At 43.3% G+C, this 16,691-nt stretch overlaps 2 protein-coding genes across 2 annotated transcripts; one reads left to right on the top strand and one right to left on the bottom strand.

Annotated features, from left to right (window-relative positions):
- Positions 1–1,340: 1,340 nt before the first annotated feature.
- Borealin (borealin-like) lies at positions 1,341–7,222 on the bottom strand. The gene is made up of 8 exons (XM_028315775.1): positions 6,974–7,222; positions 6,677–6,801; positions 6,267–6,345; positions 5,130–5,189; positions 4,141–4,316; positions 3,160–3,260; positions 2,650–2,740; positions 1,341–1,616 (listed from the first exon to the last, which is right to left on the bottom strand). Exons 1-8 carry the CDS (start codon positions 7,053–7,055, stop codon positions 1,509–1,511), a joined length of 822 nt encoding a protein of 273 aa, XP_028171576.1. The 5' UTR covers positions 7,056–7,222; the 3' UTR covers positions 1,341–1,508.
- Positions 7,223–8,015: 793 nt separating this feature from the next.
- On the top strand, positions 8,016–16,102 carry LOC114360911 (activin receptor type-1-like; the record flags this gene model as incomplete). Its single annotated transcript, XM_028315774.1, has 7 exons — positions 8,016–8,103; positions 8,578–8,692; positions 9,553–9,738; positions 11,093–11,296; positions 14,025–14,125; positions 14,551–14,720; positions 15,890–16,102. Coding segments are annotated over exons 1-7 (1,050 nt in total), but the record flags the coding sequence as incomplete, so codon positions are not given.
- Between the last annotated feature and the right edge of the window lie 589 nt (positions 16,103–16,691).

Here is a 16,691-nt window from a genome sequence, read left to right as displayed (position 1 = left end):
GGATCGTAACCGTATCAACTCGAAGCGGTCAGTATTCTTTGTATAAACTACAATGCACACATATCCGCACCGTAAGGGCTATATTTCACCGGGACACCATGGCGGCGCAACCAGTCGCCGGCTACCAACAAAATGTATGCAGCTCTATAGAGAGTTACTCACCTGGTGTCCGTTTGGTTGCGCAAAGCTGCATACATTTGGTTGGTAGCGGCGACTGGTTGCGCCGCCGTGGCGTCCCGGTGAAATATAGCCCTAACTCCTCGCGGCTTACAACGCGGCGAATGGCGTAGGTCGCGGGAAGAGCCTGGATGCGGGCAGCGCAGGACCGTTCATTGTGGAAAATCTTGAGGGAGGCCTTTGTCCAGCTGTGGACCAGTAGTGGCGTAAGGGACTGTTACCACAAAATATAACAGAAGACAAACTCCATACTAAACGCGCTCGAGCCACGCACACATAGACACCGCTCCTAGCAAGACTGTCTTGGACGAATGCGAGCGCGACAGACGTTCGCCACACGTTCGCTGTGGTTCGCTTGAGTCACGCGCCGGTCAACCGCCTGTGATATTATTTTGTTTTGCGAAATTGACGAAAATGAGTAAACAGAATAAGTCGTATTATAATTGTTCGGTATTTGGTTGCTTAAACTCATCATTAAATACCGAATTTTCATTTTTTAAATTACCAGTTGATTCGGGGAGGTAAGTAAGTTATTTATTTTAATTTCAATTGAAATTGAAAGCCAACTCAATTATTAGGAATATCGAATTGTTTTAGAGAGGTTTTATGAATTATTGGATAACTAGCTTTTGCCCGCGGCTTCACCCGCGTGAAATTCAGTTTGTCACAGATCGTCATAAATTATAGCCTATATGTTATTCTGGGTTATAAACAATAATACTGTAAAGTTACATCAAAATCCGTTCAGTAGTTTTTGCGTGAAAGAGCAACAAACATCCAGACATCCAAACTTTCGCATTTATAATATTAGTTGGATAATAGTGTCAACCACTCAACTAAATACTACTTCCTTCTCGTGTATTTGTTTGCAAACTATTACTATAATAACGTACTAAATATAATATAAATAAGTATACGTGGATATCTGTTATTGTCTTTCTTGCATAGTATTAAGAGTAACATTTTTCTATCATAACGAAATAAACGCAACACATGACAAGACAACCCTAGCGTCCCTAGCGCGACGGCCGAGCGTGCGAGCGAGAGAGGTATGCAAAGCGAGGTACATACATGAGTTTACCTTCTGTTATATTTTGTGCTGTTACCCAAAGACCAGATCCATGCTACGCCGCCACTGCAGTGGACGTCACGTCATTTGACTGAAACGAACGAACGAATGGCGATACGGTGTTGATGCCTTTTCAGGTTGATATGTGTGCTATGACCTTTAGTAGGGGTGTCCAATTTCCGGGCCACTGCGTGCTTTTGAATAGCCTTGCCTTATTATCATCTACAATCTAGAATACAGTCTAATAATAAAAACGCACTGGTCACTTGATGGCCTTCTCCCCGAGTCGCACCACTTTATCCAGATTGTCCTTGAGCGTGCGCAGCTGGCTTAACACGTTGGCGTCCATCAATGCGAATGGGATATAAGCCTGGGGGGAGAAAGAAAATATTAAAATAAATATCCTTGGACATTTTACACTGCGCTGCTAGCCCCAAACTAAGCAAAGCCTGTAATAATACTAGACAACGGATATAAACATACTTAAACACTTTTTTTTGTAAATACATACTTATTAACATAGAAAACACCCTGACCCGTCACAGAAATTAAAATTCATCATTAAAATTTCTTAACGTTTTGAATCGCATATCAAACTAAATTATAAATAATTTTAAAAAAATCGAACTGCCTAAGGCGGGAATCGAAACGAATCTTTCGCTTGCCAGGCGACTGCTCTTTCATCTGAGCTACTTAGACACTGGATGAACCCGTCCAATAGCTGGCCGCAATTTAAAAATTTCAACTGGTTCATCTATGGCTGAATGGGTTTCATTCCCGCCTTAGGCAGTTCGATTTTTTCAAATTATTTATAACTAGCATTCCGTCCACGGCTTCGCCCGCGTGGATTTTTGTCTGTCACAGAAAAACTTTATTGCGCGCGTCCCTGTTTCAAAACCCGGGATAAAAACTATCCTTTGTCCTTTCCCGGGAGTCGACTCAAACTATCTCTACGCCAAATTTCATCAAAATCAGTTTAGTGGTATAGGCGTGAAAGCAAGACAGACAGAGTTGCTTTCGCATTTATAATAATTAGTATAGATATAGATTGTCGACGGCAGGGTCGTTGCGTCTAGTCGCCGAGCAGTCGCCTAGTGTGCGCCTACACTAAGGCTGGGTTGCACTATCTTACTTTAACATTAACACAAATGTCAAAAGTTTGATAAACTCCATTGACTTACTTGACTTATGGTCCTATGTCCCCTAGATGGGGCAGAGGGCGTCCACAACAGTCCTCCATCTCGTTCGGTCTTGAGCCATTACGGTCAAACTCCATTACGGTTAAATTAAGATGGTGCAACGCAGCCTAAGAGCGCTTTCACATTTAGGCGACTTTAGCGATGACTGCCGCGCTGCTGTCGACCTTAGGTTTGCATTCTGAATGTTAATTTTGAAAACCTTACCTGCGACTGCCTCAGCTGTTTGGGCTGCAGAGACAGCATGGTGCCATCTTGGAGGAGGATGTTACAGTTGGCCTTCTCTTCTTGTTGCATGCTGAAATGTGAGATAAACAAATGTTATATTTCAAGACAAGACAAAAGTTTAGAATCGGGGTTGTTAATTTGGACCACTTAATTTACATCAATACACACACAGGCTACACTAATGCACACTTTGTTGTAGAATTTAAATTTTAAAAGTAATTTTCAATTCAATAAGTAGTAGTTTGCAATCAATCGACATTGCCATACAAAAAGAGTGTCGCGAAGCAGATCTTTACTAAACTTGGAGCTCTTCGCTCTGTTAGTGTAATAAGTGGATCTAAAACTTATTACTGCAACAGAGCCTAGTTTTGATTGCTACGTAAGCGCGTACCGTATCTTCCCTTTTCGTTTTAATATATGGGTAAGTATGTATTAGCGGGTTCCCGCGTACCGTATGTTCCCTTCTTGTTTGTAATTTCCTATACTTACGTGTAGCATGAAGGCACCATGACTGGTGAGCCAGACATAGACACCACCATCTCTCCTTGTCGCGGCTGCCGCAGCACCGTCAGCGGCGTTTGTGGGGTCACCTACAAACACATAGCATTATGCATTATTTATTTATGCCAAATGATAGTATATTCAGCTTTCGTTCTGTTCCGACGGCAGTGTTACCATATCGTTTTTACGACATACTGAAGTCGACAAACAAATTTTTAAAGTAATTGATGTGCCGATGGGGCAGCAAGGTTCTGGAGTGGAAGTAACGTACCGAAAAGCCCAGCGTATCACGTCCACTGTAGGTGGACAGACGACTTCATAAAGGTAGCAGGAACGCTCTGAATGCAGGCTGCTACCAAAGTAAATACAAATGAGTAGGTCATCTTCATAGAAACGCACCGAGCGCGGTTTGTATGTGAGCGCGCCAATATACGTATGCGGCGCGCACGCACACTGATAAAATTCGGCGCAACCACGACTGGCTCCACGCTAATCCTAATCCCCGCTAAATTTTGTCAGTGTGTGCGTGCGCGCCGCATGAAGATGACCTACTCATTTGTATTTACTCTTGGATCTAGGGCGGGTCACTGCGGGAACTAGGGCGGCTCAGCGGTCACTATTGGGCGGCGGCTCTGCGGTCACTATTGGGCGGCGGCTCTGCGGTCACTATTGGGCGGCGGCTCTGCGGTCACTATTGGGCGGCGGCTCTGCGGTCACTATTGGGCGGCGGCTCTGCGGTCACTATTGGGGTCGCTGCGGGAACTAGGGCGGGTCGCTGTGGTCACTACTGGGCGGCGGCGCTGCGGACGTTATATGAGACCGACCTTGGGCGTGATGGCGGGGTAGTTGTTGGGCGCGTTCTTATTGTAGGGCGGGTCGCCGCGGGAACTAGGGCGGGTCGCCGCGGGATATAGGGCGGGTCGCTGCGTTCACTATTGGGCGGCGGCGCTGCTACACTACAGGACCGACCTTGGGCGTGATGGCGGGGTAGTTGTTGGGCGCGTTCTTGTTGTAGGCGGGCGTGCGGTACACGGAGCGCGAGCGGCGCCGCTGCGGCTTGGCGGCGGTGGGCGGGCGGAGGCGCTGCGATGCGTCGGCGGAACGCGAGCGGCGCCCGGCCGAGCGGGAGCTACTGGGCGGCGGCGCTGCGGAGATACAGTTGATTAATAAGAAACAAACGATTTTGGAGTGACAGCAAGTTGTAATTTCTCAGAATTTTTGGATCTTAAAACTAGGCAAAAAAGTTTAACTTTTACTACTTTCTGTTTTTGTACTCGATGGGATGTTTTGAATTGGATGTTAAAAAAAATTATTGACTTGATAACTTTTATTTCTAACATTTCTTTAGCCTTGACATCTAATCATTTATCAAATCAGCAACCTGCTTTTTTTTAAAATCTTCTTTAAGTTGTATGGAGTTCTGAACTTAGTTGTTTAATACGTAATCTATAAAACCTAAAAATTTCTGAAATATAAGTTCTTAACACTACAAGCTAAAGAATGATGATGCAAGCCAAAGTCCCGGCAAGCGTATGAGGGTCTAACGCAGAATGTGCACTTCGCAAAATGCGCACTTTCTAAATATTATACTAACGAACTCTTCAGCTTTAAATTAGTATGGAAAAGTGCGCATTTCGCGAAGTGCTCATTTTGCAGTGTACATCTTGCAAAGGGCTCATCTTGCAAAGTGCGCATCTTGCGAAGAGCACATTTTGCAAAGTGCTCATCTTGCAGTGCTTATTTTGCAAAATGCTCTTCTTGCAAAGAGCTCATTTTGAAAAGTGCTCATCTTGCAAAGTACTCATCTTGCAAAGTGCTCATCTTGCAAAGTGCTCATTTAGCAAAGTGCTCATCTTGCAAAGTGCTCATCTTGCAAAGTGCTCATCTTGCAAGGGGCTCATCTTACAAAGTGCACATTTTGCGAAGTGCACATTCCGCGTCAGCCCCGTGTGACTTACCCGCAGTCTTCTTGGCGCCTCGCTCGCCGGAGCCCTGCGCGGAGTTCTCCGTGAGGTACCCTGCCCGTGAAGCGCCCGGTTAGTGGAAACTTGATGGTGGGTTAGTGATGTTTCTCAACCATAGATTAATTTGGAGTCCAAAGGGAAATATGCATTTTTTTTAATCCCACATTTCTTTAGCCTTGCTCGGTATTGTATCACCCAGAGGTGGAATTGTGTAAACTTTACACAATTCCACTTTTACACAATTCCACTTCTGGATGATACAATACTTTACGCTGTAAAGCAATGGTAATCATTTGACAGTTCATAACGATAAAGTCAGATAAACAAAGCGTGTGACATAATAATTGTATGTTATGAACTGTTTACACAATTCCACCTCAGCACCTTTAATTTTAAAAATATCTAGAAACTCCAAAGATACAACTATTTATAACTTCATGAGGTCACACTAAAAACGACAAGCAGTGTTCCATACCAGTTATTATGGGCGCCTGTATGCTCAGATATTCTCTTGTATCTTTGTTGTTTTCAGAATTTCAATACTTGTTTTACAGAACCCTTTGAATTCAAACTGATACATTTATTATTCTATATTGACTCATTTATAAGTCACCAAGGTGGTTTTTTGAAATACCCAATTACAAAAATCCTCTATCAGGTTGAGAAACAATGAAATGCATATTTACATTGATAAATGAATTAAGATAAAGATTTTCAGAATAATCGAGAAGAATTGAAACAGTAAAATAAGCAAGTTGAATACAAAATAAGTGGATAGAAGATTCACAATGGATTGTAAGATATTTGATGATGAACTGAAATAACAATATGACTTATGACTTAAGAACTACATACATAATCTCATCTAAGACCTAAATAATATGCAACTACCATCTTAAGTCAATACTACTTTAAGCATAGATCGAAGCCTTTGATCATTAAATCATAAAAAATTCAGAGCAGAATCCAGATTAATAAACAAGTTTGCATTGACTTAAACATATTGTAACAGTAAATAATGAGAAAAAAAACTATTTTTTTTATTAAAAAAACTACTCATATTCATGGTACCATTAGAATAAGAAACTGTCTGAAAAATTGCCTGTAAAATATAACCTAAGAAGTTCTTACCATCATCATGAGAAGCAGACCGACTTGAGTGTCTGGTCTGCCTAGCGTTGGTTACTTCTTTCAAGTGTAGTTCGGTTTTCTGAAATAAACCAACAATATTTCAATGCATCTAGTCGTGGAAGGTTACAGTTGTTGACTGCAAAACTTTTAAATAAGATCATTTTCTGCATCTAATTCTATGTAAGTTATTTACACTTTTTTATTAAAAACTAGCTTTTGCCCGCGGTTTCACTCGCGTGAAATTTCGTATGTCACAGAATATAGCCTATAATATGTTATTCTGGATTATAAACAATAATACTATAAAGTTTCATCAAAATCCGTTCAGTAGTTTTTGTGTGAAAGAGTAACAAACATCCAGACATCCAAACTTTCGGATTAATAATATTAGTAGGATAATAACATCTTACCAGTTGTCCAACAGTCTTCTGCAAGTATACATTGCTGATAGAGCCTAATAAAATCTTAAATGCCAGTTCCACGTTTCGAATTTCCATGTGCGTTCTAGAGTCAATCTTATTCTTCTGATCGGTCACTGAAATTAATTCAGAAAAGCATTTGAAACGGACCAAATAAAAAAAACACCACTGTTTGGAGATCCAAAAAATAATTAAGGTTTACATAGCCCAAAACGATAATATTGATGTATTCGAAAGAATGAGCACTGAGATGCATGCAGTTTCTTCAGAGATTTAATAAAAACATACCAAGTTTATTTAGTTTCTTCAAGGTATCGTCATCTTCGGCTGATTTCTCCTGTTTCCTCACCGGTCGTTTGGTCCTAGGCATTTTTTCTTTAGAAGTGATACACAACAAACCCAATAAACTACAAAAATCTGGTTTTGCTATTCAATAAAACAATTTGCGGGCAAATTAGAGTAACTTTGTGAAACAAAACAATATTTTTTATCAGCCACAGCAACCGACCATTTTTGAATTTGATCAGATGTTCGAATACACATCAAAGCTCAATGGATGTCATGTCAGTCAAATAAATAAAAACCAATTAACATGTTTTATTTCAGGTCCAAATGCGATATTTAAATAACTTTGTATTATTTCTAAATAAAATTAATATGTATATCATGGCAGAAAAATATTTTTATGGTTTTTTTTTAAAACAATCAATCGTGTTTTGTGTGTGCGTATCCAAAAAATTGTAAAAACTTGTAAGTGGGAGCTGGGACCAGCTGGGACCTTGTATTTGGCCAGTTTTTTTGGTGCATGGCAACATTATATATGCGTAACTTAACTTCATAAGATAACAATGCGGAAGTTTAATTTCGGCGATTCACTTAAATTAAAACAAATACTACTTTGTACCTTGCGACCTTGTACTATGTAGTGGCAGGAATTTGTAGTGAAAGGTTGATTTTTTTAAGAAATCTCATATTCTGAATGATGTCGCCCCAGACATCATGGGATATATTAAAATGGGATATTAATTCTCAATAATCAATACTTGTTGTGGTAAGTTCAGTTTGTCAGCTTCAACTTGGAATCTTCTGTTTGGCCATACATTCAATATTTGGCTTTGTTGGCTATGGCAACATTAATAACATAGCGGAAGTATAGTAAAATTGATCTTCTTTTAATAACTTTATGTGATTTATTGTAATAAATCTAGGATTACATTAAATAAAATCTATATAAATCCTAAAAATAAAAAACATATTGCTTTTGCATGTGATCTTGAATTATTTTTAATGCGATCGAGAATTAATTGATATTGGTTTTGACTTTAGCAGTACATTGCATTGTTAAGATGAATGAAGAATGGCGGACGTTGTCATATTGGGATACTTGTTCACATTTTTACTTATAAATACTTGTAGTGGTGAGTATTCTCATATATTTGTATCTTATAATGTCTCTAAAAGTGTAATAAATAAGTCATGAGCGTGCCAGGCGCGGCCCATGTGAGATAATATGAAATTTGAAGTGGCTTCCGTACTGTGTTCACTTGGTTGTTCCAATGTTTTTTACCTGCTTTACGGGCTAAGTTGTTAATTCTGCGTAATTCTTTAATTATTGAAACATGTCAGGATTATATTTCTTGCATAAATTTGTAGAATGTTACATTTTCATTAATTCGACATAATTTTCTACAGATCAAGTTAATTTATTTTTGTACAATTTTGTGGACATGCAAGGCACACAACGCAAACCTAAATATTTCCTACATTCGATAGAGAACATTATTCTCTAACATCCAATTGGCAATTATAATTTAGTGGTCAACAAGATTTTAAAGGCTCATCAATACTGTTTTATTGTAAGTTGCATTTGTAAACAATAATGTTTCTATCAGGCGTTCCTGGAGTGGATGTGCCGCATGACGATGGCACGGCTCCCAGCACCCAGCCTCCGGACAACCGCCTGGACAGCCGGATATCGATGGATCACATGATGGTGCACCACCCTCGGTGAGTCAGCTGAAGCAGGCCTATGTAGGCTTTTAAATATTGGCTATTAAATGTAAGTAAGAATGGTGATTATATTTATACATTGTTTGATTTTCTTGCTGCTCAGGAGAAGGAAATTTCAGAGGTAAACAATTCTAAAAGTAATAAATTGTAGTTTCCCATGCCTTGCTTTTGCTCTGTTATTTCATTATTATTTCTATGACAACATTTCATTAAAAACATATAGACAAATTGAGAAATCCAGGAGTTAATCCATGAACAGAAAGCATCCAATTTCAATAACTATAGCATTTATTTATTTTATTTTATGTATATCAAGCTATTTAGTAAAGTTCTAAGTATTCATTTATTTCATTTCATCTATATATATAAAAGAAAGTCGTGTTAGTTACTTCGCTTATAACTCAAGAACGGCTGAACCGATTTAGCTGAAAATTGTCAGGGAGGTAGTTTAGAGCCAGGAGAAGGACATAGGATACTTTTTATCCCGTTCGAAATTAAAAAAAAAGTCTGCTTATTTATTGCCATTAAGGCGGAACAAAGTTCGCCGGGTCAGCTAGTTCATAATGAAAAAGAAATACTATTATATTTCAAAATATTTTAAACACTATTTTAACTACTCATGCCAGCCCTGGCTAGTGCAACTTAGCCTTAATATTTCTTAGACTAGGCGCAAATTTTTAGTTGGCCGATAGTTGGGCCAGATTTTAATTTGTAATGTGCGCACTTCCATACATGCCCATACTGATCAACTGCCCGACTAAACTATCGGCGAAAAATCGATGGTCTGCGCCTAGGCTTACTGTTTCATAACTTTGAACAAACATGTGTTTTCTGTACAACATTTAATTGCATTCCAGGTTTAAATGCCACCAGTGCGAGTCTTCGGAGTGCGCAGAAGGGTCCACCCGCGTGTGTCGCGAAGCCCTATACTGTTACAAAGCTTCGGTGCGCGCGACGGATGGCTTCCTAGAGCAGACGCGCGGGTGCTCCACTTCTAGTGACCACTACCAGTTTATATGTCGTACCAGCCGCCCGCAGCAAGGGTGAGTGGCTTAAGTACCAGCAGTGATGAGATAGCGACAAAAGGCCTATACACTAGCGTATTTTGAGCGTTATCGTCCCGCCAGCGTGTGTGCATCGTAGCCGCGCCGTTGGCTCAACCTCCACGCCAATTCAAATTCAATATTTTTTTCGCAATTTCGCGTAATTGCGTTATTTGTTCGGCAGCCGTTCAACACTGGCACTGGCGTCCCTAGTGTATACTTATTTATTTCCCTAGAGTCCAGTCGCCGAGCACGTAGAATTTCGTCCAATGACCCCAAGCTACCCATCCTTATCGCTCGCGCGTAATATTGCTGTCGCTACTGTGCGACGGGCGGCCACAGTGAGTGTGCGAGCGATAAGGATGGGTAGCTCGGGGTCATCGGACGAAATTCGACGTGCTCGGCGACCCTACTTTAGTCGCTATCCTGACTGTCGATTGTTTTTTCGCGACGCCTTAAATACTGCTACAAGGCGTCGGTGCGCGCGACAGACGGCTTTCTAGAGCAGACGCGCGGGTGCTCCACGTCTAGTGACCATTACCAGTGTATTTGTCGCACCAGCCGTCCGCAGCAAGGGTGAGTTTAGTTAGTGACGTGACTTAATGTCCTATGTCTCCTAGATGGGGTAGAGGGCGTCCACAACAGTCCTCCATCGCGTTTGATCTTAAGCTTCTCGTTTGATCTCGCTCCAAGTCTTGCCGATTTTCTTCGCCTCGTCTTCTACAGTGCGCCGCCAAGTTTTCTTGGGGCGACCACGTTTGCGTTTTCCTTGGGGGTTCCAATCCAGAGCCTGCTTGAGGATGTGATCGGGGTCCCTTTGGAGAGTGTGGCCGATCCAGTTCCACTTGCACTTGGACGCTGGTCGGCCTTAGTAAGGACAATCTGTTCAGGTGGGGATTCTCGGATGGCTCAAACTTGGAGTGCAAGTGTGGTTTTGTTCCCCAGTCGACGAAGCACATGATGTCGTGCCCTGCGTGCCCAAACAACTGCACGCAGGAAGATTTAACGAAGGCTACCGACAACACCATTTTTGTGGCGGAGTTTTGGGCCGACGCTGTGTAGGTTTGTTGTCAACACGACAAAAAGAAGAAGTTCCACTTGCGGCGCTTGATCTGCTTATTCTTTCTAAGGCCCAGAACAGACGGTGAAACGCAACTACAACGATACTGCAACTTTCTGATGATTCTGATGAATGAAACTGAAATTGAAAGTTTCAAACTGGTCGCGTCATTTGTGGTCTCTCAACGGACGCTATGGCAGAAACTTAGATGCTCAAAAGTAACTAGCAGTGGCAGTTTCGTTGCAGTTGCGTTTCACCGTCTGTTCTGGGCCTAAATGACCTGTTGTATTTCAGCAAGCGTCACGCGGGCCAGCTGAACATCACGTGCTGCCAGGGCGACCTGTGCAACGACGGCAGCTTCCCCGCGCTGCCGCCAGACGCCGCCGTGGAGCCGCTGGCCGGCGGCGCCTGGAAGCTGTGGGCCAGTGTGGGGGCTTCCGTGCTGGCCGTCAGCGCTATCGGCGCTATGGCCATCTTCGTACTGAGGAGGAGTCACAGGTATGAACACCATACAGCCTTTTGTCGCTCTCCCATCGCGCATCTTAATGTTGCGCAGGAGTTTTAGCGCATCAACCTCTGATTCTAGACCAGCATCTTCCATAGTATAGCTAGCAGCATCTGGGCGCTTCTGAGCTGGCATGAAGACCAAACATCTGCCCCTTAGACTAGTACTAGTGTTCCACAGTGGGTTCACCATAATAGTCCAGCAGACGGTGGGGATCTAACCAGTGTTCCTCGGATCTTGAATCAACAACAAACTCTGCCTCTAGACTAACGTTCTCCAACCCCGCCATCGGTGTCTTTTGGTAGCATCTTTATGTTGCGCAGGAGTCTTAGCGTATCAACCTCTGATTCTAGACCAGCATCTTCCATAGTATAGCTAGCAGTAGCAGCATCTGGGCGCTTCTGAGCTGGCATGAAGACCAAACATCTGCTCCTTAAGACTAGTGTCTAGTACTAGTGTTCCACAGTGGGTTCACCATAATAGTCCAGCAGACGATGGGGATCGAATCAGTGTTTCTCGGATCTTGTATCAACAACAAACTCTGCCTATAGACTACCGTTCTCCAACCGCGCCATTGGTGTCTTTTGGTAGCATCTTTATGCTGCGCAGGACTCACAGGTGAGACTAAACCACTGCCTATCGACTAGCATCTTCCATGGCTAGCAGATCCTGCGTGCTCCTTTTCCTTCTACTACGAAAAACGTTATCCCGAAGTTTCGAATGTTGCCATCCCTCTCACGCAAAACTAGTTGCCAGCATGATCGACAGTGACAGACCCGAAACTACGTAAACTTCGTTCCGGAGTAGTCCTCCTGGTAGCGTCACGCCAGCTGACGTCACGTGCTGCCGCCAGACGCCGCCGTGGAGCCGCTGGCCGGCGGCGCCTGGAAGCTGTGGGCCAGTGTGGGCGCTTCCGTGCTGGCCGTCAGCGCTATTGGAGCTATGGCCATCTTTGTACTGAGGAGGAGCCACAGGTATGAACTGACAGCTTCTGATCTAGCATTCTCCAAACAATTGGTGCCTATTGATGGCATCTTGGTGCTGCAAAGGAGTCTCAAGTAAGTCTAAACTTCTTTGCCTCTAGTGTGGTTTAACAGCAGCTGTGGAGCGCTGGCCAGCAGCGCCTGGAATCTCTGAGCTAGTTAGTATCGGGGCCTCTGTGCTGGCTGGTAGTGTTATTGGGGCTATGACCATCTTTGTACTGAGGAGGAGCCACAGGTAACTACTGTCCCCGTAGAAAAGAGCCCTTACTCGCTCTTGAAGGCAAAGGATTTACAGACTCTTTACCTCTAGACTAGTGTCTAGAAGCTGTGGACCTCTTTGCTGACTGTCAGCGCTATCGGGGTATGGCCATCTTCGTGCTGAGGAGGAGTCACAGGTAACTACTGTCCACAATCTGTGTCTTTAACCAATTCCCCAAAAAGGCTAATTTTTAACTACTGTCCCCGTGGAAACAAGCCCTTAGCGCTCTTGAAGGCGAGGTGCTGCAGATTTTGGGGATTCCTCTTGTGGACCTTGTATAAAATTCAACAGCCTGCTTACAAAACTTTAATTTTGTAAGTAGGCTTTTAAAAAGCACTTACAGGTCCCAGTATTAACCCTATCACTGCTTCGAGTCAATAAATGGGCCAGTGCTTAGAAGAAGCAGCGTAAGAAACTCAGTCACTATTACACTATATTTTTGTGTTGTTGGTAGGAAAGGTGTAGTTATTCAGTTCTTAACCTTTAACCGACGACGTGATTTTTTTGTCACGCCGTCTGCGACGTGCGGTCTGTGGGACCGCTATACTGTTTACTCAAAAAGTAATATTTTTTTGTATGAAAGTATGTTGGTTTTATATTTTTTGAGAACATTATAGTATTACAAATAAACATACGTATAATTTGCGAGGAATCAATGTATATTTTTTATTTAAATATGGCTAAAACTTTTTGACCCTTAATTTCATTGAAATTACACTAGAGCTCAATAATACCTACATAACTTGTAAACTTTAATCAAAGCAAGAAAAACGATACTCCTTCCTAAATAAAGTGAACATAATGGATAAAATAAAAATAAATAACACGTACATTACATGCACAAAAAAAAATTGACGTAGGGTAAACATCAGGCAAAATCAGGTCATTTTTTTTACTGCATGCCAAGCATTTTCGGAATGCATAGGTAACACCTGTAAGATAATTTCGTTTTCAATTTAGATGGACTAAAATGTACGTCTTTTTTGCAGCTGTTTCAATGACATCAGGCTGATTTGGAATGTCAGAGCCTAGAATACATGTCACTGTTTGCTTTACCACCCGTTTCGCGGTATTTTTTTACAGACTACCATCTTTTACATAATATTATGTTCAAATATCAATATATCATTAGGAAATGTCTTTTCCTAGGTTGTGGTGGCCCAGGATCCATCATTTTTACGAAAAATTAGTCGTCTAAAACAAAAACGCCAGTTTCAGTATGGTACAAAAATGTCACGTAGTCTGCGACGTGCGGTCCCACAGACCGCTGTTGAACTTTAAATCGAATTATCTTATTAAAACTGCCCTCGTCGATGTAACCACTACCTGTAATGGCGTTTGGGCAACTAAACTCGAAGGTACTGAGACGCTCGGGACACGGGAGTAAGTAGAACATTGCAATCCAGAAATTTCAAAAACCGGAGCGGTCTGTGAGACCGCACCTCGTCGGTTAAAGGTTAAAAAGCTTTTCTTTTTCAGGCTTCGCGTGTCTCGGGCAGCACTGCACAAGCTGGGAGCTGATTCAAACTACTTCTCAAGCAACGTATACAGTCCGCAAGTCACCAGTGCCTACTATGAAGGTTAGTTCCTAAATTCAAGGAAGTCTCAACACTTCCTTTAGAAAAAAAAAACAAACAGCAATTTTTTCCATTTAAAAATTAACTATCGAGTGACTCGATGTTAAAATTGATATATTTGTAAAGATTTGGCATCAATATTGATCGCTAGCCGTACAGAATGTTGAACGACTCCATTTATTTTTAACTAGCTTTCCTCCCGCGGCTTCACCCGCGTGGAATTTTGTCTGTCACAGAAAAACTTTATCGCGCGCGTCCCTGTTTCAAAAACCGGGATAAAAACTATCCTATGTTCTTTCCCGGGACTCAAACTATCTCTATGCCAAATTTCATCAAAATCGGTTGCGAGGTTTAAGCGGGAAAGCGTAACAGACAGACAGACAGACAGAGTTACTTTCGCATTTATAATATTAGTTGGGATTCCTCAGGCGTGGACGGATCCCAGAACGGCGGCGGGCTCCGCGCGGTGGCAGCCGGTGACTCCACTCTACGGGAGTACCTGGAGTGCTCCGTGAGCTCGGGCTCCGGCTCCGGCCTGCCGCTCATGGTGCAGCGGACGCTGGCCAAGCAGGTCACGCTGCTCGACTGCGTCGGCAAGGTACCGCAGCCCTAGCGCTCCGCATCTGGGGCCCTAACGCTGCGCATCTGGGGCCCTAACGCTCCGCATCTGGGGCCCTAACGCTCCGCATCTGGGGCCCTAACGCTCCGCGCAACCCTAGCGCTCCGCATCTGGGGCCTGGTAAATACGTGGGAACGAGTGAAACACCGGGCTGCTCGTAATGCACTGAGTGTATTCGGCGTACGTTCGTGTGGTGTCGTGGCACGCACATAGGTATAACTATACACTAGGGCCCTAACGCTGCGCATCTGGGGCCGTAACGCTCCGCAGCTGGGGCCCTAACGCTCCGCATCTGGGGCCCTAACGCTCCGCAGCTGGGGCCCTAACGCTCCGCATCTGGGGCCCTAACGCTGCGCATCTGGGGCCCTAACGCTCCGCATCTGGGGCCCTAACGATCCTCATCTGGGGACTCCACGCTGATGGACTGCGTCGGCAAGGTACCGCAGCCCTAGCGCTCCACTGCAGACTCGGGCTCCGACCTGTCGCTTCACTCAACTTGATACAATAGATAGACTCATCTATAAAGGGAAAGGTCACTGATTGACTGACTGACTCACTCACTCATCCCGAAATCTCAGAAACTACAAGTGCTAGGAGTCTCAAATTTTGCAAGGTCCTTTTAGAACGTAGGTGATCGTTAAGAACAGATTTTACGAAATTCCACCCCTAAGGAGGTAACTCGATCCACGCGTACGAAGTCGCGGGCGGCCGCTAGTTGAAAAAAAGTAGTAGTAGTAATGAACACCTGTATGTAGGTCGATAAGACCCACATGAAGACGGCTGAGCACGTGGGCAGGCCTCCCACTAGGTGGACCGACGATCTGGTGAAGGTCGCGGGAGGTACCTGCATGCGAGCGGCGCAGGACCGTTCATTGTGGAAATCCTTGGCCTTTGTCCAGCAGTGGACGTCTTTCGGCTGAAACGAACGAAGACGGCTGAATAAAAATACAGAGATCATTATTTTTAGCATACTTTGACCGCCACATATGCATAAAAATATATAATGCTTAAGAAATGTAAAGTTAGTCATAAATGTTTTGCGATGTACCGATTGGCGCCATTGTAGAGTAGGTACGCTCCCTGTGACTTTGACATAGGCGCCAACTCGTTCATTTTGAATCGTGTATGTAATGTAGCCGTTTCCCCAGGGCCGCTACGGCGAGGTGTGGCGCGGCTCGTGGTACGCAGACAGCGTGGCGGTGAAGATATTCTTCTCGCGCGACGAGGCTTCCTGGCGACGAGAGACAGAGATTTATAGCACGGTTTTGTTACGACATGACCATATACTGGCGTATGTGGGCAGCGATATGACCAGTCGAGGGAGTTGCACGCAGGTACGCATCATCAAGTCAAAAGACAATGCCGGAAATTGGCGTCTTTTTTTTTTCGCGCGGCCATCGACCAAACTTTGTTTTTTGATTACAAAATAGTGTAATAAACCAAACTTACTATGACATGTATACCTCAGTCTGAACTGAGTTACGAGCATTAGAAGTTTGATGATTTTCATACTAGATTTGCTTTTTGCGCGCAAAGTTTTGTAAGAAATTGCAACAAAATAGTGAGATTGTATGTGTGAACAAACAATACCATCCATTAAAGGCTCCAGACATCAGTGTGGAGCAGAATCAGCGCAATAAAAAATTAGCGCAATATTTTGTTGCAATTTCTTACAAAACTTGCGCGCAAAAAGCAAATCTAGTATGTAAATCATCAAACTTCTAATGCTCGTAACTCAGTTCAGACTGAGTTTAGAGGTATACATGTCATAGTAAGTTTGGTTTATTACACTATTTTGTATCTAAAAAACATGATTTGGTCGATGGCCGCGCGAAAAAAAAAAGACGCCAATTTCCGGCATTGTCTTTTATTCAGTACTTAAGCTTCCACCACACCAACGCGTGCAGATCGCCATCGGCGGCGCGATCAAAGACCAATGACAGGTCGCGC

This window comes from Ostrinia furnacalis, unplaced genomic scaffold, assembly GCF_004193835.3.
Source record: "Ostrinia furnacalis isolate ACB-3 unplaced genomic scaffold, ASM419383v2 OfSCF5252, whole genome shotgun sequence".
NCBI lineage: Eukaryota > Metazoa > Arthropoda > Insecta > Lepidoptera > Crambidae > Ostrinia > Ostrinia furnacalis.
The sequence above is the reverse complement of the archived record's forward strand: the minus strand, read 5'-3'. Positions and strand labels throughout refer to the sequence as shown.